Below are 25,743 nucleotides of genomic sequence, written 5' to 3' on the forward strand. Positions count from 1 at the left end.
TGTGGTTAGAAAAGATGACTGGAATGATTTCAATTTGTTTGAATTTATCAAGGCTAGATTTATTGCCCAGGATGTGATCTATTCTGGAGAACGTTCCGTGTGCACTTGAGAAAAAGGTGAAATTGATTATTTTGGGGTGAAATGTCCTATAGATATCAATTAGGTCTAGCTGGTCCATTGTGTCATTTAAAGTTTGTGTTTCCTTGTTAATTTTCTGTTTAGTTGATCTATCCATAGGTGTGAGTGGGGTATTAAAGTCTCCCACTATTATTGTGTTATTGTCAATTTCCCCTTTCATACTCGTTAGCATTTGCCTTACATATTGCGGTGCTCCTATGTTGGGTGCATATATATTTATCATTGTTATATCTTCTTCTTGGATTGATCCTTTGATCATTATGTAGTGTCCTTCTTTGTCTCTTTTCACAGCCTTTATTTTAAAGTCTATTTTATCTGTATGAGTATTGCGACTCCTGCTTTCTTTTGGTCTCCATTTGTGTGAAATGTTTTTTTCCAGCCCTTCACTTTCAGTCTGTATGTGTCCCTTGGTTTGAGGTTGGTCTCTTGCAGACAGCATATATAGGGGTCTTGTTTTTGTATCCATTCAGCCAGTCTTTGTCTTTTGGTTGGGGCATTCAACCCGTTTAAATTTAAGGTAATTATTGATAGGTATGGTCCCGTTGCCATTTACTTTGTTGTTTTGGGTTTGTGTTTATACAACCTTTCTGTGTTTCCTGTCTAGAGAAGATCTTTTAGCATTTGTTGAAGAGCTGGTTTGGTGGTGCTGAATTCTCTCAGCTTTTGCTTGTCTGTAAAGCTTTTGAATTCTCCTTCATATCTGAATGAGATCCTTGCTGGGTACAGTAATCTGTGTTGTAGGTTATTCTCTTTCATTACTGTAAGTGTGCCCTGCCATTCCCTTCTGGCCTGAAGGGTTTCTATTGATAGATCAGCTGTTATCCTTATGGGAGTCCCCTTGTGTGTTATTTGTTGTTTCTCCCTTGCTGCTTTTTTTTTTTTTTTCCCTTGCTGCTTTTAATATTTGTTTTTTGTGTTTGATCTTTGTTAATTTGATTAATATGTGTCTTGGGGTGTTTCACCTTGGGTTTATCCTGTTTGGGACTCTCTGGGTTTCTTGGACTTGGATAACTATTTCCTTCCCCATTTTAGGGAAGTTTTCAGCTATTATCTCCTTGAGTATTTTCTCATGGCCTTTCTTTTTGTCTTCTTCTTCTGGGACTCCTATGATTCGAATGTTGGGGTGTTTCACATTGTCCCAGAGGTCCCTGAGGTTGTCCTCATTTCTTTTGATTCTTTTTTCTTTTTTCCTCTCTGCTTCATTTATTTCCACCATTTTATCTTCCACTTCACTTATCCTATCTTCTGCCTCCGTTATTCTACTCTTGGTTCCCTCCAGAGTGTTTTTGATCTCGTTTATTGCATTATTCATTTTTAATTGACTCTTTTTTATTTCTTCTAGGTCCTTGTTAAACATTTCTTGCATCTTCTCAATCCTTGTCTCCCAGCTATTTATCTGTAACTCCATTTTGTTTTCAAGAGTTTGGGTCATTTTTATTATCATTATTCTAAATTATTTTTCAGGTAGATTCCCTATCTCCTCCTCTTTTGTTTGGCTTGATGGGCATTTTTCATGTTCCTTTACCTTTTGGGTATTTCTCTGCCTTTTCATCTTGTTTAGGTCGCTGTGTTTGGAGTGGCCTTTGTGTATTCTGGTGGTCTGTGGTTCCTTTTTATTGTGGAGGTTTCTCCCAGTGGGTGGGGTTGGACAATTGGCTTGTCAAGGTTTCTTGGTTAGGAAAACTTGCATCAGTGTTCTGGTGCATGGAATTGGATTTCTTCTCTCTCCTTTTGAAGACAATTGGCTGCTTTTCTGGGCACCTGATGTCCTCTGCTAACGATCAGAAGTTGTTTTGTGCAGTTGCTCAGCGTTCAAATGTTCTTTCGATGAATTTGTAGGGGAGAAAGTGGTCTCCCTGTCCTATTCCTCTGCCATCTTAGCTCCTCGTCTTCAGTGTCAGTTCTGTACTAACTTTTAAGAAAATTCTATCTGTATGCCTGTGCTTATGTAAATTTTTGTTATTCACTTGCTAGGTTGTGTCTGACTCTTTGCGACCCCATGATCTGCAGCACACCAAGCTTCCCTATCCTTCACTGTCTCCCTGAGTTTGCTCAAACTCATGTCCATTGAGTCACTAATGTTATCTCATCCTCTGTCGCCCCCTTCTCCTCTTGCCCTCAATCTTTCCCAGCATCAGGGTCTTTTCCAATGAGTTGGTTCTTTGCATCACATAGCCAAAGTATTGGAAGTTCATCTTCAGCACAGGTTCTTCCAATGAATAGTCAAGGTTGATTTCCTTTAGGATTGAGTGGTTTGATCTCCTCACTCTCCAGGGGACTCTCAAGAGTCTTCTCCAGCACCACAGTTCTAAAGTGTCAATTATTTGGTGCTCAGCTTTCTTTATGGTCCAACTTTCACATCCATACATGAATACTGGAAAAACCATAGCTTTGAGTATATGGACTTTTGTCGGCAAAGTGATGTCTCTGCTTTTTAATACACTGTCTAGGTTTGTCAAAGCTATTCTAAGGAGCAAGCATTCTGCTACAGGCTTTCATGGTGGCTCAGACAGTAAAGAATCTGCCTGCAATGCAGGAGACCTGGGTTCCATCCCTGGATCAGAAAGATCCCCTGGAGAAGGGAATGGCTACCCACTCCAGTATTCTTGCCTGGAAAATTCCATGGACAGAAGAACTTGGCAGGCTACAGTCCATGGGGTTGCAAAGAGTTGAAGATGACTGAGTGAATAACACTTTCATTTTTTCAAATATTCTTTTGTAGTATTCAAGGTATAACTGAAATATGCTTCAAGACATGGAATAGCTGCTCCTCATGGAGCATGTTCTCCAACAGAATGTGCTGTTCTCATTGCATAGGTACAATAATTGCATAGTAGCAACTGAATGGATATCATGCAACATCATATCATTTGAAGTCCTAAAAGTTGCTTCTCTGACTTATGTGTTTTTGATAGTTATAAACACAGCTTTTATCCATTAGATAACATACATACCCTCCCTCTCTATATGCATGTTTGCGTGTGTGCATGCATGTATGTGTGTGCTGTGTGTACGTATACTACTGCTGGAAGGGATAAAAATAAAAACCACTGATTTAATTAAGCAACTGTCCAATAACCTCATTGCCAGATCTACTGACCATTTCTCCTTAATTATCTCTACTTTCTGATCTGTAAATTTTTTGATAGTTGCTGACTACCATCAACAACTACCCATCAGGGTATGACAACTCTGCTGTATTCCTGCCTATAGCAGGCTTTGGCTACACAAATAATAGTTGCTGTCTGTGATAAACAGTCACTTGGATCCTACTGATGATAGCTACATGTTTTTAAGGTAGTAAGATCTTGTGCACTAATCTTAGGTTTAATTTTAATTTTATTAATTGGTGAAATCAGAAATCAGTTAGGAAAAACAAAAACAAAGTCAAACCCAAGGCTGATGATGCTTCAGGGAAATATACACATATTCCTCATGCCATTAAAATGGATGAACTGGTTGAAATAGCAAACTGGCATTAAGATTGTTTTTCTTGTTCAGTTGTGCAGTCGTGTCCGACTCTTAGAGACCCCATAGACTGTAGCACGCCAGGCCTCACTGTCCTTCACTGTCTCTTGGAGTTTGCTTAAACTCATGTCCATTGAATTGTTAATGACATTAGGTATTAAGAGAGCTAAAATGTTTGTGCCTTTTAATCTAGCAATCTCACTTCTTGAAATAAATCCCAAGAAAGCAATTTAGAAAAAAAAAATTAAATCTTATCTCAGTGTTATGGTCGATAATACAGAATTATCCTGGTTCTGTGTACAAAAAACAAAAACAACAGAATCCTCCCCCCAAAAATGCAAATTTATTTGGAAAAAATAATATTTACATGATAGTAACAAACAAAACCTATCTCTTTTTTATGGTTGTATCAATAGATTATTTGTTTTCTGACTTCTCTTCCTCTTTCTTTTCCTCTTTCCTCTTAAATGTAGGTAGCATCCATCGACCTTTCTTTTACCCACATCTCTCTTCTCATGGTTGGCAATTTTAGTTGATCATGGTTTCTATTTTTTGTTTGTGGATATCTCTGAAACCCAACATTTCAACCCTATTATCTTTCCAGAGCTCCATTTGTGACACATATTCGACTCCATTTGTGATGTGTATTCAATTGTGAATATATGCAACTCTGTATATCCCCCCAAAACTCTAACTTTCTCTCCTACCAATCATTTTTACTGTGGTCTATATTCTTACCAATCCATCTTGAAATCTTTAGCTTCACATTCTCCTTTCTTCCACTGCCTTCATAATCCTCAGCTGTAGACCTGCAGTATTTTTCTGGTGTGTCTTCATCATCTCCTTGTGATTATGTAGTTCAGGCTTGTCTTTTTCTGGTGGGGGGCAGGGTGCTTCCCTGGTCACTCATCTGGTAAAGAATCTGCCTGCAATGCAGGAGACCCTGGTTTAATTCCTGGTCAGGAAGTTCCCCTGGAGAAGGGACAGGCTACCCACTCCAGTATTCTTGGACTTTCCTGGTGGCTCTGCAGTGCGGGAGACCTGGTTTTGATCCCTGGGTTGGGAACATCCCCTGGAGAAGGCAGAGGCAACCCACTCTAGTATTCTGGCCTGGAGAATTCCATTGACTGTATAGTCCATGCACAAAGAATTGTACAGGCCTGAGCGACTTTGATTGTCACTTTACTTTTTTTTTTTTTTTTAAAGAATATTTGTGATAGATCCTTAATTGTTCTATCTGAAGACACTCTCCTCTTCAGTGAATCTTGTCAGAGAAGTCTTTTTGAAGCACAGATCAGAGCATATTGCTTTCTATATTAAAAACCTTCAAAGACTTCTTGTGAATAAAGAGATTCTTGATCTCCATCTAGTCTTCAAGGTTCTCCACTAGATGGCTTGAACTTGCTTTTCTTTTTTTAGAAAAAAGAACTTTCTTTTCTGACTTCCCTCTCAAGCCTTTTTTTTTCTCTCATGTTCTTCATGTTTCCTTCTGAGCCTTTCATAATTTTTTGGCTTCTACCTAACCATTTCCCTATTTTCATATTTCTGGATCTCATCCATGCTTCAAGAGTTGGCTTTCAGATTTACCTTCCAGCTGGGAGTAATCTTTTCTTCCTGGGAACTCCCGAAGGATTTTTCTGTTTCTTTGTCATTGGGGTTAGTATACTTCCCATTGTACTATGGTTATTTACGTGTGTTACTGATATTTGTTAAGTTCTTTAGGGTCTGGATTTATGTCTCATCTGTTTCCTGTGTACTTTATATGGTATGTAACGCATATTTATTAAGTAAATAAATGTAAAGAGCTCTCTTGTTTGGGGAACATTTTGGGAAGAACAAAATTTTGAGGATTCTTATTAATATACCAAAGGCAGTAAAGATTATATGTTCCATAAGGACCTACAGAAGTGTATTTGAAAGTAATTTTGCTTTCAAGAAAAGAAATATAAGAAATTAGATAAGTAGATTTGAACTTGAATCACTGATTCAAACTATTTTCAAACAGATGAAAGCTAGTTTTTAAAGGCATATAGAATAGAATATAGACTTAACAGTATATTCAATCATTTAAACAGTTACTTATACAAGTAAGACTTGCAAACAGTAACATTTTGGTTTTCTTTAGTATTTCTATAATATGCAGCTCACATTTTATAAACTCCTAGTTCTTAATCTTGTTGAGAATTTTTTAAGGAAATTGTTGATTTTTAAATAGTTCTGTTTCCTTTCTTGTATACATATGTTTTAAATTTTTTGTTTTGCAGGTATCCTGGTCAGATATAGGAGGACTGGAAAATGTCAAGCTGAAACTGAAACAGGCTGTGGAATGGCCCTTGAAACATCCTGAGTCTTTCACCCAAATGGGTATTCAGCCACCCAAAGGAGTTCTTTTGTATGGGCCACCTGGATGCTCTAAAACAATGATCGCAAAGGCTTTGGCCAATGAGAGTGGACTGAATTTCCTGGCTATAAAGGTAGGATTTAAGTTTATTAAATTGTTACTCTCTCTTCCAGCAGCCCGCCCCCTCTGTCCCGCCCCCCACCTATCCTCTGATTCCTACCCTTAGGAGAGAATGAAAAGCCATCTTAAGGAGTAGTTGAATTTTTTTTTTTTTTGCAGTTAATGGCAGTGTAATATAGGGAGATGAGAGATAAATAAATTAGTGCCTATAATCAGCAAATCATGGTTTAGTTTCTTGATTTTCAATATTTCTTACACTCACCCATATGTAATAGAAACCAGTTTTCTTTTTTTGCTACTTTTCTTTTTTTACTTTTGCTTAACCATGACTTAAATATGAATTTAATTATGAATTTAATAAATTTAACATTTATAAACATAATATTTTAAAAGAACTCAGATACTTTATATGGAAAAAATAAATTTTTAAAAAATATTTTTCTAGTCAGAAGGTATATATACATTTTTTATATTCTGAAACATACACACACATATTGTTTGTTCACTACATGCCAAGTTGCTTCAGTCATGTCCAACTGTGCAACCCCGTGGACTCTAGCCTGCCATGCTTCTCTGTCCATGGGGTTTCCCAGTCAAGAATACTGGAGTGGGTTGCCATGCCCTCCTCCAGGGTATGTATACACACACACACACACACACACACACACACACGTATATATATATATATATAAAGCCTTAAATTCATCTCTATAGACATTATCACAGAAGTACATATTTAAATATGTTAACCATCAAAGTCATTTAGAAAAAAGGCACATGATAATTTATTTTGATGTTGTCAGGGAATTTTTTTCATAATAAAATGTTTTCTGCCTTAAAACAGTTTTCACAATTATTTTAGTATAAACATTTCAGAAGGTCAGTCTTTTATTAATACTTTACTGTTGATTCTTGAACAACCTAAATTTGAACTCTGTGGTTCCATTTATACACAGGCTTTTTTTTTTAATAGTAATTACTATGATATTACATTATCTACAGTGGATTGAATTGGCAGATAAGGGGGGATGGTGTATATGGTGTTATATACTAAGTTATACTTAGATTGCACAGAGGGTCAGAGCCCTCGCCCCCTCATTTTTCAAGGATCAGCTGTACTTTCTGTGGAATATTATTTAGATGTATTTAGGATATTTTCTTTTTGAGAATCAGTATCATCACAGTCACTAGTGTTTGCCTGTTTTTTTTTTTTTTTTTTTATCTTGTGGAAGATATTGGATATGGATTTGGGGAGGAGACCATTTTCACTGTGATTAGTTACACTGACTCACAACCATAGTTTTAAGGGTTGCAGTTTTAAATGTTGGAGTAATGAGTGATTTTGAAATTTCCAGAGACATCTTGATTTCTCTTTGGTCCTTGTTCTCTTATCTTGTGGTAATGAACATGGCCATTTTACTGGCATTTCCTCCTTTTTTTTTTTTCTGTCATCTTCATTTCTCTATGCCTACCTTCCACAACTGTATAGTCATAATCTTTGAATTTTTCCTGAGTACTGGATACCTGAAACTTATTTAATGAGGACTTAGCTCACAGTTATTTAGACTTGAATATCAAGGAAGAAAAAGCATGTGTATTTCCTTACAAATTAGTATCTCACTCTTTTGTGGTTGAAGATAACAGTTGCTACCAGGACTGCTTTCTGGCCTACCCTAGGATTACTTAGAAATATTTTTATCACAGTTTTTGACTTTGAAACCTTTCATAACTTTATAGTTTCACTTTGATCTTTTTTCATGGTGAAAAAATAGTAAAAAGATTTTTTATAAGGTTTATCTTGGACACTGTTCATATAAAATAACCATGTGTTAACTTATAAATGCCTTTCATTAAGTATTTAATTCTTTTAGGTCACATACACAAAAGATACATGATGTTAAGAAATTTTCTTCATAAGTTACTGAGTTTGTATTTTCTTAGGGAAGGTTACATATCCTACTTATTAATGTTTATTTAATGTGGACTTTTATTCATTATACAATTTTGTGTACTTTGACAGTATTAATCAATTTTTGAATCTGGGTGGAGAATATAGTTAATGAACAATGCATGTTCATTTACTGTTCTTTCAGATTTTCCTATCTGTTTAAAAATTAAAAAAGAAAAAGTTAACACAAGAATAATTTGCTTTTCTATGCATTTTCATTGGTTCTTTCATCTTGGTCTGATTAATTTATGAGAAGAGTTAAGTAGCTATGGGCTTCCCAGGTGGCGCTAGTGGTAAAGAACCTGCCTGACAATGCAGGAGACATAAGAGATGCGGATTCGATCCCTGGGTAGGGAAGATCCCCTGAAGGAGGACAGGGCAGCCCAATCCAGTGCTCTTGACTGGAGAATCCCCATGGACAGAGGTGCCTGGCGGGCTACACTCCACAGGGTCGCACAGAGTTGAACACAACTGAAGCGACTTAGCACACACAAAGTAGCTGTATCATATAGTTTATGTATGAGGAAATCAAGCTAAAGAAGTTAGGGATTCATGTTGTATTCTTGCAAGTTTTATTTCCTGTGAAAAAGTTGTCTCGTTTTCAACATAGATATTTGTTTTCTATGGGATTTAAATATTATAATTAAATTTGAACTTATTGCAATAATAAATCTTATACATTTTGAAAGTGATCAGAAAAAAATAGATACCAGTATTGGGAGACCTAAGTGTTTTGGATATATTGGAAAGAATAAATTCCCTAACACTTTTTGCAATGGTAATTACCTTCAATTTCCAAGATAAAGAGTTTTAAAATTTTAAATGTTTCTTTCTCTTAGTTTATGAAAGAACCCTTTAGCTCCCCCTGTGCATCTTTTCTAAACAGTGATTACAAGATTTATATTCTGCTCAGAGTTAAGTCTTCAGCTTGACTTGTGTGGGCTTTTAATATCCTTTGGCATCTGTATGTGTTTTTGTACAGACTGTAGCACTTGACATATGCTTAAGTTTAGTTTGTCATCTGGGTCAATTACGTCAAAATATTTTCCAGTTGAAATTTCCTCTCTGCTTCTCTTTTGCTTTTTGTCTGGAGTGCTACAGTAGATTAATTACCTTTGAATAGCTGGGCTACTTCACTTTATGAAGAACTGTTACTGATTCTGGAAAAAGGGGGGCTAGGCCTCTGACAGGGATTTTCGGCAAGTCCTTTATGAACAGTATTGGCAAGTACAAGAATATAATGAACCTAGTATATCCTTGACCTTTGGGGGAAATTTTTTCTGATACGTGTCTCATAGAGGAATTGTCCAAAATATATCCCATTTTCAGGAAAAAAAACACAACTGTGTATTTTATTGAAGTCAGTGCACAATTCAGAGTAATTACTTTTGTCCATTTATTAGATGCCCTACTATTCTGTTACCAAAGGTACAAGTTAATCTGAACTTTATAAATTCCAAGTTCATCTTTAAACTTTTTAAAAAAAATCATGTAGGCTAGTCTGTAAATCATGGAGCTTTCATTTTGCAGATACTGCATAGAAAACTGCATAGATACCTCTTTTATATACAGAATGCTTTAAGATTAGTTTCTAGGATGACAAAGAAGGATAATAATGTCTGAGAAGGTGAAGTGACTTTTCCAAGTCAAAGAAATGGTGATAGAATCGGAATTTGATCTCAGGACTTTGTGACTCCAGAGTCTAAGCTCTGAACCACTGTATAATACAGTCTTCCATTTTTTTTTTTTTTTTTTTTTTTAAATAAAACTAGTGTCCAGTACCTTTTTTCATTAATAATACCAAGTTACTAGAGAAGGTAGTTCAGGCAGTTTCTATAGGGCAAGTTCAGAGATGTGGAAAGACATTTCTGGGACCTAGTTTAAAGAATAATTTTGCTTCTCTAGGGCAAGGAAAACTGAGGAAAACAGCATAGCTTTGGAGTGGAAGTTGGTTGAATTAATAAGAAAGGGTAAGCACTGCCGAAGGAACAGGAACCTGATGAATTAAATGGAAGTTCAGGAGCAAAGACTAGAGGTTGAATAATGTAGAGCTTGAAATTTACTCATTAGTATATAATTTGTGCCCTTGAGGTTGAGTGTGTTACAATGAAAAGAGCATGAAGCTGGGATTCATAAAGCTTTGGTTCAGTTTCTAATACTAGCACTTTTTAGCTCTATAGCCTTAACAAGTTCTCTAAGACTTGGTTTTTTCACCTGTATAGGCCTTTGGAGAGAATTATTTTAAAAACATAAATGAAAAAGTTTTAGAGGGCCTAACTGCTTAACTCCTGCATATAGTTATGACTTCCTTACCAAGAATTCAATGTGGAAAGGAGGGAAGTGAAGAGTTACTTGGTAGTGGAGAAACCTGCCTCAGCCAGGTGATCATGGTTAACATCATTAGGATTAGTCATGTTAGTATGTACCCTTGTATGTATGATGTGATGAGAATGGTACTTTATTCCCAAGGTCTCCCTCCCAAACACTTATAACCCATGTTTACCTATGAGAAAAACAGCAGGCAAACCCAAATTGAAGGACATTCATTCTGTAGAATACCTGACCACTACTCCTGAAACTGAGTTGTGTCCGACTCTTTTGACCTCATGGGCTGTAGCCTGCCAGGCTCCTCTGTCCATGGAATTCTCCAGGCAAGAATACTGGACTGGGTAGTCCAGTCCATATATCCAGTCATATATCCAGTACAAATATACCATATATTAATAATATATGATAAAAATAGAGGAAACTGTGTATTGGGGTAGGAATGAATATATGAAAAGTCTTGGTACTGTATGCTCAATTCTTCTGTGAACCTTGCATGAGTGCTCAGTCGTGTCTGATTCTTTGCTGCCCCATGGACTGTAGCCTGACAGGATCCTCTGTCCAAAGGATTTTCCAGGCAAGAATACTGGAGTGCCATTTTCTCCTCCAGGGGTTCTTCCTGACCCAGGGATCAAACCCACATCTCCTGCATTGCAGGCAGATTTTTTTACCACTGAGCCATCAGGGAAGACCTCTGTAAACCTTGAACTTTACCAAAAGAAAAAGAAAAATCTGTGAATTTATTTAAGTATTAAGGTTGGTATCACAGATTGAGCCATAGTATGACCAGACTGAGTATAACTGAAGTTTAAAAGGCCAACTCAGATTTCTGTATTGCAGTGTACATGATGGGTGGAATGCAGGGAAGGAAAAGAATCATGGGGAGATTGTCAGTTCCTTGGGTGAGGGCTTTGGAGGAGACCTGTTCATCACCCTCCTGTTCATGTTCCCCAAGTTAGTGGAAAGTTACAGAGAAAAGCCCTTAGAGGAGGTTGGCTGAAGAAAACTGGGTTTGGGGCTGCTCTGAGCTTGGCTGTTTCAGTTCTGTTCTCCGTTGAAGCCAATAAAGGTATGTTGGTTCTGGCCCCAGACCCAGACCCGAACATTATAAAGAATACTTGCTTTTAGTGTTTTAGTTATATTTTTTCTTTCACCTTGGGTGCAGATTCTAATTTAGAGTCTCACCAGTAACTATGTCCAGTTCCATGCCTTTTGTGGACCCTAAGTCGTTATTCTCTTTCTACAGGTTTTTATTGCTATTTGGGCTCATCTAGAGTCTGAAACTGTTTCTTTTTAACTTCTGTTAGAGTTGTTTTTTTTTTTTTTTTTAATTTAAAATCTCTGTTATGTCTCCAAATAGTGTTGTCTCATGTGCCCCATACTCTAAGTTGACAGTTACTAACGTCAGAGTTAAAGACATATACTTAGTTTTAGTAATGTTTAATGCTATTAGGGAATAACTAATAGTTCTCTATTTTTCTTAGGACAGATAGAACTAGTTACTGTGCCATGGTCAGAATCACAAAGTTATGTAGGAGTTAGATTGAATTTACTTAAATTTAGTGTTATTTGTGCACTGTATATGCTGACATGTTAAAACTGAGATATCATATATTAAAACCATATATGTTAATAAATTATTTTTTTAGTTGAGTTTGTATCAAAATGATGTCTTGACATGAAAGTATTCTATAACATTTGGCTAAAAGTAAAAAAAATGACAATATATAAACAAGAAATAATAAAACCTTTAGTATTTGGAATCCAAGAAGACCTAGAGAAATATAAAAGAAAAGAATACTTTTACATTTCCAGGAAAGAGAAATAGAATATTTAATAGAAAACTTTGTTATTGTGTTAGTTTAATTTTTTACTTGTGGATTCCAGCTGAGAGAGATTATTTTTTCCTTCTTTTAAATCTCCTTTGAATGAAATTTAATTCATGTCTATTACACTTAAGCTATTTGTAAATATTTTACTTTTGTAGCAACAACTCAAATATATATTAAGCACCTTCTGTGTGTTAGGCACTGTACATGGTAAATGAAGTGGGTTAGAAGGGCTTCTTGCTACCTACCAAAACTCATAATTTAGTGAGAATAAACAAATGAAATAGCAAAATGATTAGCATTTAGAATCTTGATGATTAGTTATATGTGAGAAATGAGAAAGAAGTTAAAGGTGATTAAAATTTTACTTTTAATGACTGGCAGGTCATTAAAACTACACTAACTCTAGGAAGAATTAGCAGATGAGGAGGAAAAGTAGGTTTGAGTTGGGAAAGCAGGTACTCATTTGGGATTTAGACTTGTGGAGCTTGAAATGCCTTTAGAACAGGATGACAGAAATGTCTAAAAGGGTGTTGAACACAAGTTTGTAGCTGAAGGGGGCTTCCCTGTAGCTCAGACGGTAAAGAATCAGCCTGGAATGCAGGAAACCTTGGTTCAATCAAGGGGGGGAACATCCTCTGGAGAAGGGAATGACAGTCCACTCCAATATTCTTGCCTGGAAAACTCCATGGGCAGAGAAACCTGACGGGCTGCAGTCCATGGGGTTGCCAAGAGTCAGACATGACTGAGCAACTAACACTACTACTTCTACTACTACTTGTAGCTCAAGAGAATGCTCATTTCTAGGGATGAAAAAATGGAAGTTGAGACCTCATGTTTAAGATTCTGAAAAGTAGTCAGTAAAGAAGATTGACAGCAATGAGAGTGATCAATAATAATATAAGCGATTTTTCTGGGGCCAGGGAGTGTGCACAGGCACACTATAGCTAGCTGAATTGTAGTCAGCATGGTGCCCATATTGTTAAGTTCTAAAGAAACGTGTCCTTTTCTTTTCTTGAATGAATGAATTGTGGGGAAGGTTTGTATTATAATTTTTGAGAAAACAGTTTGGATTCTATTTCCTTCCTTGCCAGCCGCTCTCACTTTCTAGGTTTTTTTACTCACCCAGGCATTTCATGCCTAGTTCCTAATGCCAGTTTTCAAACTCTTTGAAGTACCTTCCCAAAATGGCCTTTTCTGTGTGCTAATGCTGTACTTTATATTAATTTTCAAGATCCTTTACTCACATTTCTATATGTAATTCTACCTCATGTGAGTTTGGGTTTTTATGAGCTTATTCCATAGCATTTAACCATAGTTAACACTTGGGTTAATTTGCCTTCCCTAGACATTTTGGAACTTATAAAAGCTGGATATGAATTGTAAAAGCCAAAAGTAACAGGCAGGTGTAAGACACATTTAAAAGCCCTTGAGAAGACTGGGAAAAAACCCAGTAGTGATTAAAGGGGCAAAATTGCAAGAGCATAATCTATGACTACTGTACTTGAATTTGTGACTGGATGGTGTCAAACACTAAAACAAAGAGATAAGTCAGGTTTAGTTTCCACTAGATTAATAAAACAGTCAGACATATTTTTACATGTATTTATGTTATTTTTGTTGTTTTATAAACTAAAGCACTTGAAATCTTTGTCATGGAAAAATTAAAACTAACACCCCAATTTATGCTACTTTTGGTGGGTTTATCAGTCACCATTATCAATGAGGCACTTATGTAGCTAGGTGAAATGTGGCAAGACTATCATAACATAGTTATTTTGGTAAGTAAAACTGGAAGAGAAATAACCTTATCTAGTTTTATCAGTCTTATCTATTCTAGGGATTTATTATTCCATTTTTAAAAAAATTAAATAGTTTATGAGCAAATGTGAGATTCTGTATGTATCTAACCATTGTAAGTGGATACTTTTAATTACTATTAGATACTATTAGTTATCAATAAAATACATTTTTTCAAAGTAACTTTCATTTTTCAAAGTAAAATTCATTTTTTCAAATGCTCAGTTCAGTTCAGTTGCTCAGTCGTGACCAACTCTGTGACCCCATGGACTGCAACATGCAAGGCTTCCCTGTCCATCACCAACTCCCAGAGCTTGCTTAAACTCATGTCCATTGAGTTGGTGATGCCATCCAACCATCTCATCCTCTGTACTCCCCTTTTCCTCCCACCTTCAATCTTTCCCAGCATCAGGGTCTTCTCAAATGAGTCATTCTTGGCATCAGGTGGCCAAAGTGTGGGAGTTTCAGCTTTAGCTTCAGTCCTCCCAATGAATATTCAGGACTGATCTCCTTTAGGATGGACTGGTTGGATCTCCTTGCCTCCCAAGAGACTCTCAAGAGTCATCTCCAACACCACAGTTCAAAAGCATCGATTCTTCAGCACTTAGCCTTCTTTATAGTCCAGCTCTCACATCCATACATGACTACTGGAAAACCCATAACTTTGACTAGACAGACTTGTGTTGGCAGAGTAATGTCTCTTCTTTTTAATATGCTGTCTAGGTTGGTCATAGTTTTTCTTCCAAGGAGCCAGCATCTTTTAATTTCTTTGCAGCAGTCACCATCTGCAGTGATTTTAGAGACAAAAAATATAAAGTCTCTCACTGTTTCCATTATTTCCCATCTATTTTCCATGAAGTAATGGGACCAGATGCCATGATCTTAGTTTTCTGAATGTGGAGCTTAAGCCAACTTTTTCACTCCTCTTTCACTCTCATCAAGAGACTCTCTAGTTCTTCTTCACTTTCTGCCATAAGGGTGTTGTCATCTGCATATCTGAGGTTTTGATATTTCTCCCAGCAATCCTTAAATATTGTCCTTCAATACTTATTATAAATTAAAAATTTATGGGAATTGAGTGATAAAGGTTTTTCCTACTTCTCCTGGCAATCTTGATTCCAGCTTGTGCTTCATGCAGTCTGGCATTTCACATGATGTACTCTGCATATAAGTTAAATAAGCAGGGTGACAATATACAGCCTTAATGTACTCCTTTCCAGATTTGGAACCAGTCTGTTGTCCCATGTCCAGTTCTAACTGTTGCTTCCTGACCTGCATACAGATTTCTCAGGAGGCAGGTCAAATGGTCTGGCATTCCCATCTCTTGAAGAATTTTCCACAGTTTGTTGTGAACCACACAGTCAAAGCCTTTGGTGTAGTCAGTAAAGCAGAAGTAGATGTGTTTCTGGAACTCTCTTGCTTTTTTGATGATCCAGTGGATGTTGGCAATTTGACCTATGGTTCCTCTGCCTTTTCTAAATCTAGCTTGAATATCTGGAAGTTCATGGTTCATGTACTGTTGAAGCCTGGCTTGAAGAATTTTGAGCATTACTTTGCTAGCATGTGAGATGAGTGCATCCAGTTGTGGATGTGACTGGTGACGGAAGTAAAGTCCAGTGCTGTGAAGAACAATATTGCATTGGAACTTGGAATGTTAGGTCCGTGAATCAAGGCAAATTGGACATGGTCAAACAGGAGATGGCAAGAGTGAACATCAGCATTTTAGGAATCAGTGAACTGAAATTAACTGGAATGGGTGAGTTTAACTCAGATGACCATTTTATCTACTACTGTGGGCAAGAATCCCTTAGAAGAAATGGAGTAGCCATCATAGTAAACAAGAGAGTCTGAAATGCAGTACTTGGATGCAATCTCAAAAATGACAGAATGATCTCTGTTCGTTTCCAAGGCAAACCATTCAGTATCACAGTAATCCAAGAATATGCCCCAACCAGTAATGCTGAAGAAGCTGAAGTTGAATGGTTCTATAAAGATCTACAAGACCTTCTAGAATTAATACCTAAAAAAGATATCGTTTTCATTATAGGGGACTGGAATGTGAATGTAGGAAGTCAAGAGACACCTGGAGTAACAGGGAAATTTGGCTTTGGAGTACAAAATGAAGCAAGCCAAATGCTAATAGAGTTTTGCCAAGAGAATGCACTGGTCATAGCAAACACCCTCTTCCAACAACACAAGAGAAGACTCTATACACATGGACATCACCAGATGGTCAATACTGAAATCAGATTGAATATATTCTTTGCAGCCAAAAATGAAGAAACTCTATACAGTCAGCAAAAACAAGACTGGGAACTGACTGTGACTAAGGTCATGAACTCCTTATTGCTAAATTCAGGCTGAAATTGAAGAAAGTAGGGAAAACCACTAGATCATTCAGGTATGATGTAAATCAGATCCCTTACGATTATACAGTGGAAGTGAGAAATAGATTCAAGGGATTAGATCTGATGGACAAAGTGCCTGAAGAACTATGGAAGGAGGTTCATGACATTGTACAAGAGGCAGTGATCAAGACCATCCCCAAGAAAAAGAAATGCAAAAAGGCAAAATAGTTGTCTGAGGAGGCCTTACAAATAGCTGAGAAAAGAAAAGAAGCAAAAGGCAAAAGAGTAAAGGAAAGGTATACCTGTTTGAATGCAGAGCTCCAAAGAATAGCATGATATAAGAAAGCCTTCCTCAGTGATCAGTGCAAAGATATAGAGGAAGACAATAGAATGGGAAAGACTAGAGAGCTCTTCAAGAAAATAAGAGATACCACGGAACATTTCATGCAGAGATGGGCACAGTAAAGGAAAGAAACAGTATGGACATAACAGAAGCAAAAGATATTAAGAAGAGGTGGCAAGAATACACAGAAGAACTATTCAAAAAAGATCTTCATGATCTAGATAACCACATGATGTGATCATTCACCTTGAGCCAGGCATCCTGGAATGCAAAGTCAAATGGGCCTTAGGAAGCATCACTACAAACAAAGCTAGTGGAGGTGATGGGATTCCAGTTGACCTATTTCAAATCCTAAAAGATGATGCTGTGAAAGTGCTGTACTCAATATGCCAGCAAATTTGGAAAACTCAGCAGTGGCCACAGGACTGGAAAAGGTCAGTTTCATTCCAGTCCCAAAGAAAGACAGTGCCAAAGAATGTTCAAACTAAGCCATGCTAGCAGCTATTTATTGAAAGTTAGGCTTTGCTCTTGTCACCTAATCTCTCCCAAGAAAAACCTTTGAATTTGAATTGCTGGTATTGTGTCTAGTCTTAAGAGGACATTTCCTTATTTATTTATTTTTTTCTTTTTAGAATTTGAAAATTAGAGGACATACAGTTTTTAGAAACAGTAGTATTAGTAGTCTGGAAATTCAAATCCTCTATTTTAATAGTCATTTAGTTTGTCTAGGACTTTTGATATTTCACTTAACTTCTTTTGCTTTGTTTTCCTCAGGCTTTAAGTGAGATAGGTTAGAATAAATGATTCTCGTGAAGCTCTTTCACTAATAGAATTCTGTGAGTAGCTCACATAATGCTTGTATTCTAATCTGTTGCTTATCTTTTTTGCCTATTGGTGGCTTACCATTTGGGGCATTTTCTCTAATTGTCAGGCATAACGATTAAGAGGCTTCACTATCTGTTCTGTCATCTCCTAAGTTGTGTGACTGTGCAAATTACTTTACATTTTTTTCACTTCAATATTTTTTTCTTTAAAATTATGATAAGAATATTCACCTCAAAGGTGTGTTGTAAGTAGTTATGGGGATAATGCATATTAAGCATTTAGCAATATTTCATAAAATTTGCTGATACTAGTTGCTGTTTTCTTCTGTTTTTAAGAATTGGATGTATATTTGACCTCAAATAGAACAATTAAAAGATGTTTACTCCTTGGAAGGAAAGTGACCAACCTAGATAGCATATTAAAAAGCAGAGACATTGCTTTGCCAACAAAGGTCCGTCTAGTCAAGGCTGTGGTTTTTCCAGTGGTCATGTATGGATGTGAGAGTTGGACTGTGAAGAAAGCTGAGTGCTGAAAAATTGATGCTTTTGAACTGTGGTGTTGGAGAAGACTCTTGAGAGTCCCTTGGACTGCAAGGAGATCTAACCAGTCCATTCTAAAGGAGATCAGTCCTAGGTGTTCATTGGAAGGACTGATGCTGAAGCTGAAACTCCACTCCTTTGGCCACCTCATGCGAAGAGTTGACTCATTGGAAAAGACCCTGTTGCTGGGAGGGATTGGGGGCAGGAGGAGAAGGGGACGACAGAGGATGAGATGTCTGGATGGCATCACCGACTCGATGGACATGAGTTTGAATAAACTCCGGGAGTTTGTGATGGACAGGGAGGCCTGGTGTGCTGTGATTCATGGGGTTGCAAAGAGTCAGACACGACTGAGCGACTGAACTGAACTGACTGAACTGAACTGAAAACAAAAAGTATAGCAGCACAGCTTATGATCCCTTAAGTTTTCTGTTAGTGTTAAAATAAAATGTATCTATCTTTGAAACTGAATTTAATCTTTTACAGTTTGTTGTACCAGAAAATAAGAAATTTTTGGCAGTGAACTTCAAATTCAAAATTACCTTCCTTAGTGATGATGACTTCATAAAGAATTTTGGATTCAGCCAGTAACATATTAAAAAGATCATACGTCATGACCAAGTGAGCTTCTCTTAGGGATGCAAGGATTCTTCACTATTTGCAAATCAGTCAGTGTAATACACCATATTAACAAATTGAAAGATAAAAACCATATGATTATCTCAATAGATGCAGAGAAAGCCTTTGACAAAATTCAACACCCATTTATGATAAAAACTGTCCAGAAAGCAGCCATAGAAGGTACATACTTCAACATAAAAGCCATACAGCAAAACCACATACAGGATAATTGAAACATTATCCTCAATGGCAAAAAATTGAAAGTATTTCCCACAAAATCAGGAACTAGACAAGGGTGCCCACTCTCATCACTACTGTTCAACATAGTTTTGGAAGTCCTAGCTGCAGTAATCAGAGAAGAAAAAGAAATCAAAGGAATCCAGATTGGAAAAGAAGTAAAACTCTCACTGTTTGCAGATGACATGATCCTCTACAGAAAGAACCCTAAAGAAACCACCAAAAAATTACTAGAGCTAATCAATAAATATAGTAAAGTTTCAGGATATAAAATTAATACACAGAATTCCTTTGCATTCCTATACACTAACAATGAGAAAACAGAAAGAGAAAGTAAGGAAATAACCCCATGCACCATTGCAACAAAAATAATAAAATACTTAGGAATCAGTTTACCTAAAGAAGCAAAAACCTGTATATAGAAAACTATAAAACACTCATGAAAGAAATCAAAGATGACACAAATAGATGGAGAAATATACTATGTTCGTGGATTGGAAGATCTATATAGTTAACATGAGTATATTACCCAAAGCAATCTATAGATTCAACTCAATCCCTATCAACTGAGTTGAATATATAGATTGCTTTGGGTAATATACTCAAGCTATTAATGGTATTTTTCACAGAACTAGAGCAAATAACTTCACAATTTATATGAAGACACAAAAAACCTCGAATAGCCAAAGCAATCTTGAGAAAGAAATATGGAACTGGAGGAATCAACCTGCTTGACTTCAGACTATACTACAAAGCTACAGTCATCAAGACAGTATGGTACTGGCACAAAGACAGAAATATAGATCAGTGGAACAAAATAGAAAGCCCAGAGATAAATCCACACATCTATGGGCACCTTATCTTTGACAAAGTAGGCAAAGATATACAATGGAGAAAAAACAATTTCTTTAACAAGTGGTGCTGGGAAAATTGGTCAACCACCTGTAAGTAATAAAACTAGAACACTTTCTAACACCATCCACAAAAATAAACTCAAAATGGATTAAAGATATAAATGTAAGACCAGAAACTGTAAAACTCTTAGAGGAAAACATAAGTAGAACACTTTCTGGCATAAATCACAGTAAGATCCTCTATGACCCACCTCCCAGAGTAATGGAAATGAAAATAAAAGGGACCTGATTAAAAACTTTTGCACAATGAATGAAATTATGAGCAAGGTGAAAAGACAGTCTTCAGAATGGGAGAAAATAATAACAAATGAAGTAACTGACAAAGAATTAATCTCAAAAATATACAAGCAGCTCATGCAGCTCAATACCAGAAAAATAAACAACCCAATCAAAAAATGGGCCAAAGAACTAAACCTAACATTTCTCCAAAGAAGACATAAAGATGGTTAACAAACACATGCAACATCACTCATTATCAGAGAAATGCAAATCAAAACCACAATGAGGTACCATCTCAAACCAGTCAGAATGGCTGCCATCAAATTATCTACAAACAATAAATGGTAAAGTGGGTGTGGAGAAAAGGGAACCTTCTTACACTGTTGGTGGGAATGCAAACTAGTACAGCCACAATGGAGAACAGTGTGGAGATTTCTTAAAAATCTTGAATTAGAACTGCCATATGACCCCGCAATCCCAGTGCTGGGCATACACACTGAGGAAGCCAGAATTGAATGAGACACATGTACCCCAGTATTCATTGCAGCACTGTTTACAATAGTTAGGACATGGAGGCAACCTAGATGTCCATTGGCAGAAGAATGGATAAGGATTTTATTGTACATATTCACAATGGAATATCCCTTAGCTATGAAAAAGAATGCATTTGAGTCAGTGAATGATACTGGAGCTGTACTATACAGAGTGAAGAAGTCAGGAAGAGAAACACCAACACAGTATATTAACTGTATGGAATTCAGAAAGATGGTAACAATGACCCTCTTTGCAAGACAGCAAAAGAGACACAGATGTAAAGAACAGACTTTTGGAATATGTGGGAGAAGGCGAGAGTGGGACAATTTGAGAGAATAGCATTGAAACATGTATGTTACACATGTAAAATAGATGACCAGTGCAAGTTTAATGCATGAAGCAGGGCACTCAAAGCTGGTGCTCTGGGACAGCCCAGAGGAATGGGGCAGGGAGAGAGATGGTAGAGGGTTCAGGATGGGGAAATACATGTATATCCATGGCTGATTCATGTTGATGTATGGCAAAAACCACCACAATATTGTAAAGTAATTAGCCTTCAATTAAAATAAATAAGTTTTTTTAAAGTCATGCAAAAAAAAGAATTTTGGATTCAGGTAATATATCAGTTCAGCTAGTGGCATTGCATTTTTAGCTCAGGCGTCCAGATATAATTCTTCAGCATGTACTGTACAAAATCACATGTTTTCTAGAGGCCTTATAGAACTTTTCATTACTACTGTGACATGTTAGTAATACTTGAGTTATTCTATATTCTAACCTAGGTTTTCTTCTCAGTGCTAACTTCCTAGGTTTGATTTTCAAATTGGTTTGATTTTTTTTTTTTCTTTCCTTTTGCTTTTGGAGGAAAAAAGCACTCTTTCTTATCCACAGAGTTTTCTGTAGCCTACCTCTAGGTAGTAATGGAAAGCTGTAGGCCGTATTTTCAACAAAGTATTTATTGTCTGTTTGCTTGTACATGAGATTTTTAAAACAAGTTAATCTTTCTGTTACCAGTAGCAGCATATTGTATTCTCAGATCATGAAATGATCATAGTCTTGTTCTAGCACTGATATTCAAGTCATCTTTTTAGAGTCAGCTCTGTGGAGATCAGTAATCATTTCTCCAAGTTATCTAACTACTTTCCTTTAGTTAAAGCCAGATAATTAGAAGGCGGTATATATGCATTAAATATATTGCTTACTTAAAAAAATGGAAAAAAAAAATGGCTTCACTGGATTACTATTTTATGTTACGCTCTTGACTTTTATGGAGAGTTGCTGTAAGAACAATAACAGTAAAACAGAGTTTGTGTGATAATAATTAAAAATAATAGTGACACCTGCAGTTTTCCTTATTTTCATTAGGTCAATTCAGTTCAGTCACTCAGTCATGCCAGACTCTTTGGATCCCATGGACTGCAGTACACCAGGCTTCTCTGTCCATCACCAACTCCTGGAGCCTGTTCAAACTCATGTCCATAGAGTTGGTGATGCCTTCCAACCATCTCATCCTCTGTCATCCCCTTCTGGTCCTGCCTCCCATCTTTCTCAGCCATGAGGGTCTTTTCTAGTGAGTCAGCCCTTCGCATCAGGTGGCCAAAGTATTGGAGCTTCAGCCTCAGCCTCAGTCCTTCCAATGAATATTCAGGACTGATTGCCTTTAGGATTGACTGTGTTTGATCTCCTTGCAGTCCAAGGGGCTCTTCAAGAGTCTTCTCCAACACCACAGTTCAAAAGCATCAGTTCTTTAGCACTCAGCCTTCTTTATGGTCCAACTTTCATATCCATACATGACTACTGGTAAAACCATAGCTTTGGCTAGATGGAAATCTGTCAGCAAAGTAACATCTCTGCTTTTTAATATGCTGTCTAGGTTTGTCATAGCTTTTCTTCCAAGGAGCAGGCATCTTTTAATTTCATGGTTGCAGTCACCATCTGCAGTGATTTTGGAGTCCAAGAAAAGAAAGTCTGTCACTGTTCCCATTGTTTCCCCGTCAATTTGCCCTGAAGTATTAGGACCTAATGCCATGATCTTAGTTTTTTGAATGTTGAGTTTTAAGTCAGCTTTTTGACTCTCCTCTTTCACCTTCATCAAGAGGCTTTCTAGTTCCTATTTGCTAAAGTGGTGTCACAAGGGTGGTGTCATCTGCATATGGAGGTTATTGATATTTCTCGCGGCAGTCCCGACCCGGAGATCAAACCTGCATCTCTTATATCTCCTGCATTGGCAGGCAGGTTCTTTACTGCTAGCCCCATCTGGGAAGTAGAAATTAAGATAAATTGTTGGTGATGAGGTCTCCGTAGTACTTTTGGGGAATTAGCTTAAAAAAAGTTCTTTTGTGTAAACATGATTGCTTGGAGATTGTTTAAGTATCAGTGTACAAGCAATTGATACACTAAATATAAATGACATTCAGTCATCAAAAGCACTGTCCCAAGCAAGTTTTCTTAATAACTTTATTTCCAGATAGTTTATGCATTGCTTGGTTATTGGTAGATTTCAGTCAGATGTAGAAGTACCTTTAAATATTAAATAATATTTTGTAATATATCACAATTATGCTTTTCGTGCATATCTGCCCCCTAATTAGCCTAATATAGGTTTTTATGGTAGGCATAATCTATTACTCTGAAATAATTTGAAAAGATTATTTTTAAAGATATGAGGAAGCTAGACAAAGAAGTAGCTGACAGTTTTCTTTGTGGGGGGAGGAGAGCATTATAATTAACCTTGTTAATGTTTTATAAAATTTATTCATGCTGCATTTTATATTACTCAAAAAATCAGGCAGAAAGATAAAATGCCCTTTCATAGGATTTCTGTGTTGATGCTATCAGATAACCCACTGACTGGTAGTATCTTTGGAGCAGCTGGATTTTGTCCACCTGAACTTTGAGTTATTCTTCCTATCCTTTTTTAATTCTTATCCTTGACTATTCTGCCCTGATCCCACATGTTCTAAACTATGTACTTGTTACCATGTTATCTTGTTGCAGTATTTTTGAAGCACCTGTTGTAGAGATATTTTAAAAAATACTAAAAACTTGTCTTCCTTTCATCAGACATGTTTATGATTTGAAAGACTGTTAATGCCCATGATTTTGTTCATTTGATTTTTTTTTTTATTTCCTCCCTTTCCCCACCAAGTTTTGGATTAGTTTATTTTGGTATTCTAGCTTATCTCCCCTGTTTTCTCAATAGTTCAGCTTCTTGGTTTTACCTTTTAAAAGATATTTGTTCTAGGATTTATAGTATACATATTTAATTTACAATCTACCTACAAATAATACTATACCACTTTATGTATAAGATTCTTAAAGCGGTTTGCATAACTTTGGATGGGGAAGTTAGAAACCAAGCTCTATTACCTTATGGCGAGCCCCCTCTCTGTGGAAAGTTCTCCATACCCTTTTTGGTCTCTGACATCTCATGCTAGGTGGCTGCCGCCACTCAGCTCCGCACTGATGTTCCTCCGTGGGCCCCACCCCCACCCCCACCATCTCTTCCACCTAGGACTCGCAGACTCTACACTGTGCTTTCTGCCCCTTGTGGCATTGCTCTTCTTGCCTGGTTATTCCCAACATGTTGCCCCAAAACCTGTTTTCTGATGATGAACTCTATTGCTTCCAGATATTTTATTTCTGCATTCTGGCTGTTTCCTTTTGGTAGCTTTTAGTTTTCTATTCTAGTTTATTAACACCCTCCTTCCATTCTAAATGACCCGACATAGTTGTGATCTCATTGTTGTTCAGAATTATTCCTTGATTCCTTTACGTGGAAGAAATCTTTGTTTTCTTTTTCTTTGTCTTCATAGCATTCTCTATCTAGTTGTGATATTTTCTTCTCACTATAGTTTAATTTATAAGAATATAATTATTATTATATTTTAAGACTAAGATTATGTTAGTAATCTTTTAAACCATAAACTCACTGTAGGCACTTAATAAATGGCCTTGAATGAAAAAATGAATGATTCAGTGTGTCTGTATTTCAACAAAGAATTTAAGGTGCTAAACGTTTGTTTCTGATCTTTCCTGCTTTTGATTTTGTGTGGATCTTTATTTTACTCACAGATGGAAAGTCGTCCTAGAAGCATTGCATCTCTTTGTCATTTTATATGACTCAGTATATTTAAAGTGCTTAGAAGAGTTCATGGCACATATGAAATGTTCAATAAATGTTAGCAGTTATGTTTATGACCGCAAAGTTTTTAATTTTAATCATTTTGGGTGAGCTTTTTTTAATGAGATACATTTCTGAGAGTTGTTACCTGAATATATTGAGCATCCTTCTTTCCTTTATGAATTAAATCCTTGTGAACATCAGCAATATATAATTTAAATTTGTGTTAGTATTCTATATTATTCTCTCTCACTTTCACATCTTGCTACTCCTAACAAATTAAGCTTATTTTATCTTTTTAAATAGTTTATGTGGTTCTCTCCTCATTTCCATTCCACTGTTTTATCTTAAACGTGTGCCTCATCATTTCTTGCTAATGTTTTAGGAATTTCATAACTGCTGTCTCTATTTATGGTTTCATATGTTTCTTCAAGCCATCCTTTATATTGTGGCTAGAATCATCTTTCCATGATACCCCTATTATCAGTTAATTCCCCTAAGACTCTTCCCATTGCTTGCAGGATAAAATTTACACTTGTTTTTGACATGGCTCTGCCTCCCACTTTAAGTAGCCTTAACTTTTGCTGCATTCTCTCTGCCCCCTAATCTCTACCTGTTCTGAACTCTTAGATCAGTTCAAACTCAAGTCGTGTGTATAACTGAAAAGTCAATGAACTCTTGAGTTAACACGGTAAGAGTTCTTCTGCAGTTAAAGTGCATATAATAGCATCTAATATAGCTCACCACAAACCTTTTGGATTTATTTCTGGGTCTTGATGGCAACCAAGTCCACTATTCTTGCCTAGAGAATCCTGTGAACAGAGGAGTCTGGCAGGCTACAGTCCATGGGGGTCTCACAGAGTAGGACATGACTGAAGTGACTTAGCACACTTGATGTATTTCATATTTTTGAGGGTGATAAGTCAGCTATAGACTCACCTGAAATATTGCTTTTTCTGGGAGCATCCTTGACTCTTAAGTGGCTCCTTTTCTGTGTTTGAGTGGCAGCTAATCATGCTTCAGTCCTAATACTTGCCATGCCATACCAGTAATTTTCTTTGTAATATGATG

General features: G+C 36.7%; 1 protein-coding gene across 4 annotated transcripts in view; it reads left to right on the plus strand.

The window, feature by feature from the left end:
* The window catches only part of AFG2A (AFG2 AAA ATPase homolog A), a 330,277-nt gene that overhangs the window by 78,156 nt on the left and 226,378 nt on the right, over positions 1 to 25,743 (plus strand). For all 4 annotated transcript variants that reach the window (XM_061142299.1, XM_061142300.1, XM_061142297.1 and 1 more), the window contains exon 11: positions 5,871 to 6,080. In XM_061142299.1, coding sequence (XP_060998282.1) covers positions 5,871 to 6,080 — 210 coding nt within the window. The remainder of the gene's footprint in view (positions 1 to 5,870; positions 6,081 to 25,743) is intronic.

Source organism: Dama dama, chromosome 5 (genome assembly GCF_033118175.1).
Source record: "Dama dama isolate Ldn47 chromosome 5, ASM3311817v1, whole genome shotgun sequence".
Lineage (NCBI taxonomy): Eukaryota > Metazoa > Chordata > Mammalia > Artiodactyla > Cervidae > Dama > Dama dama.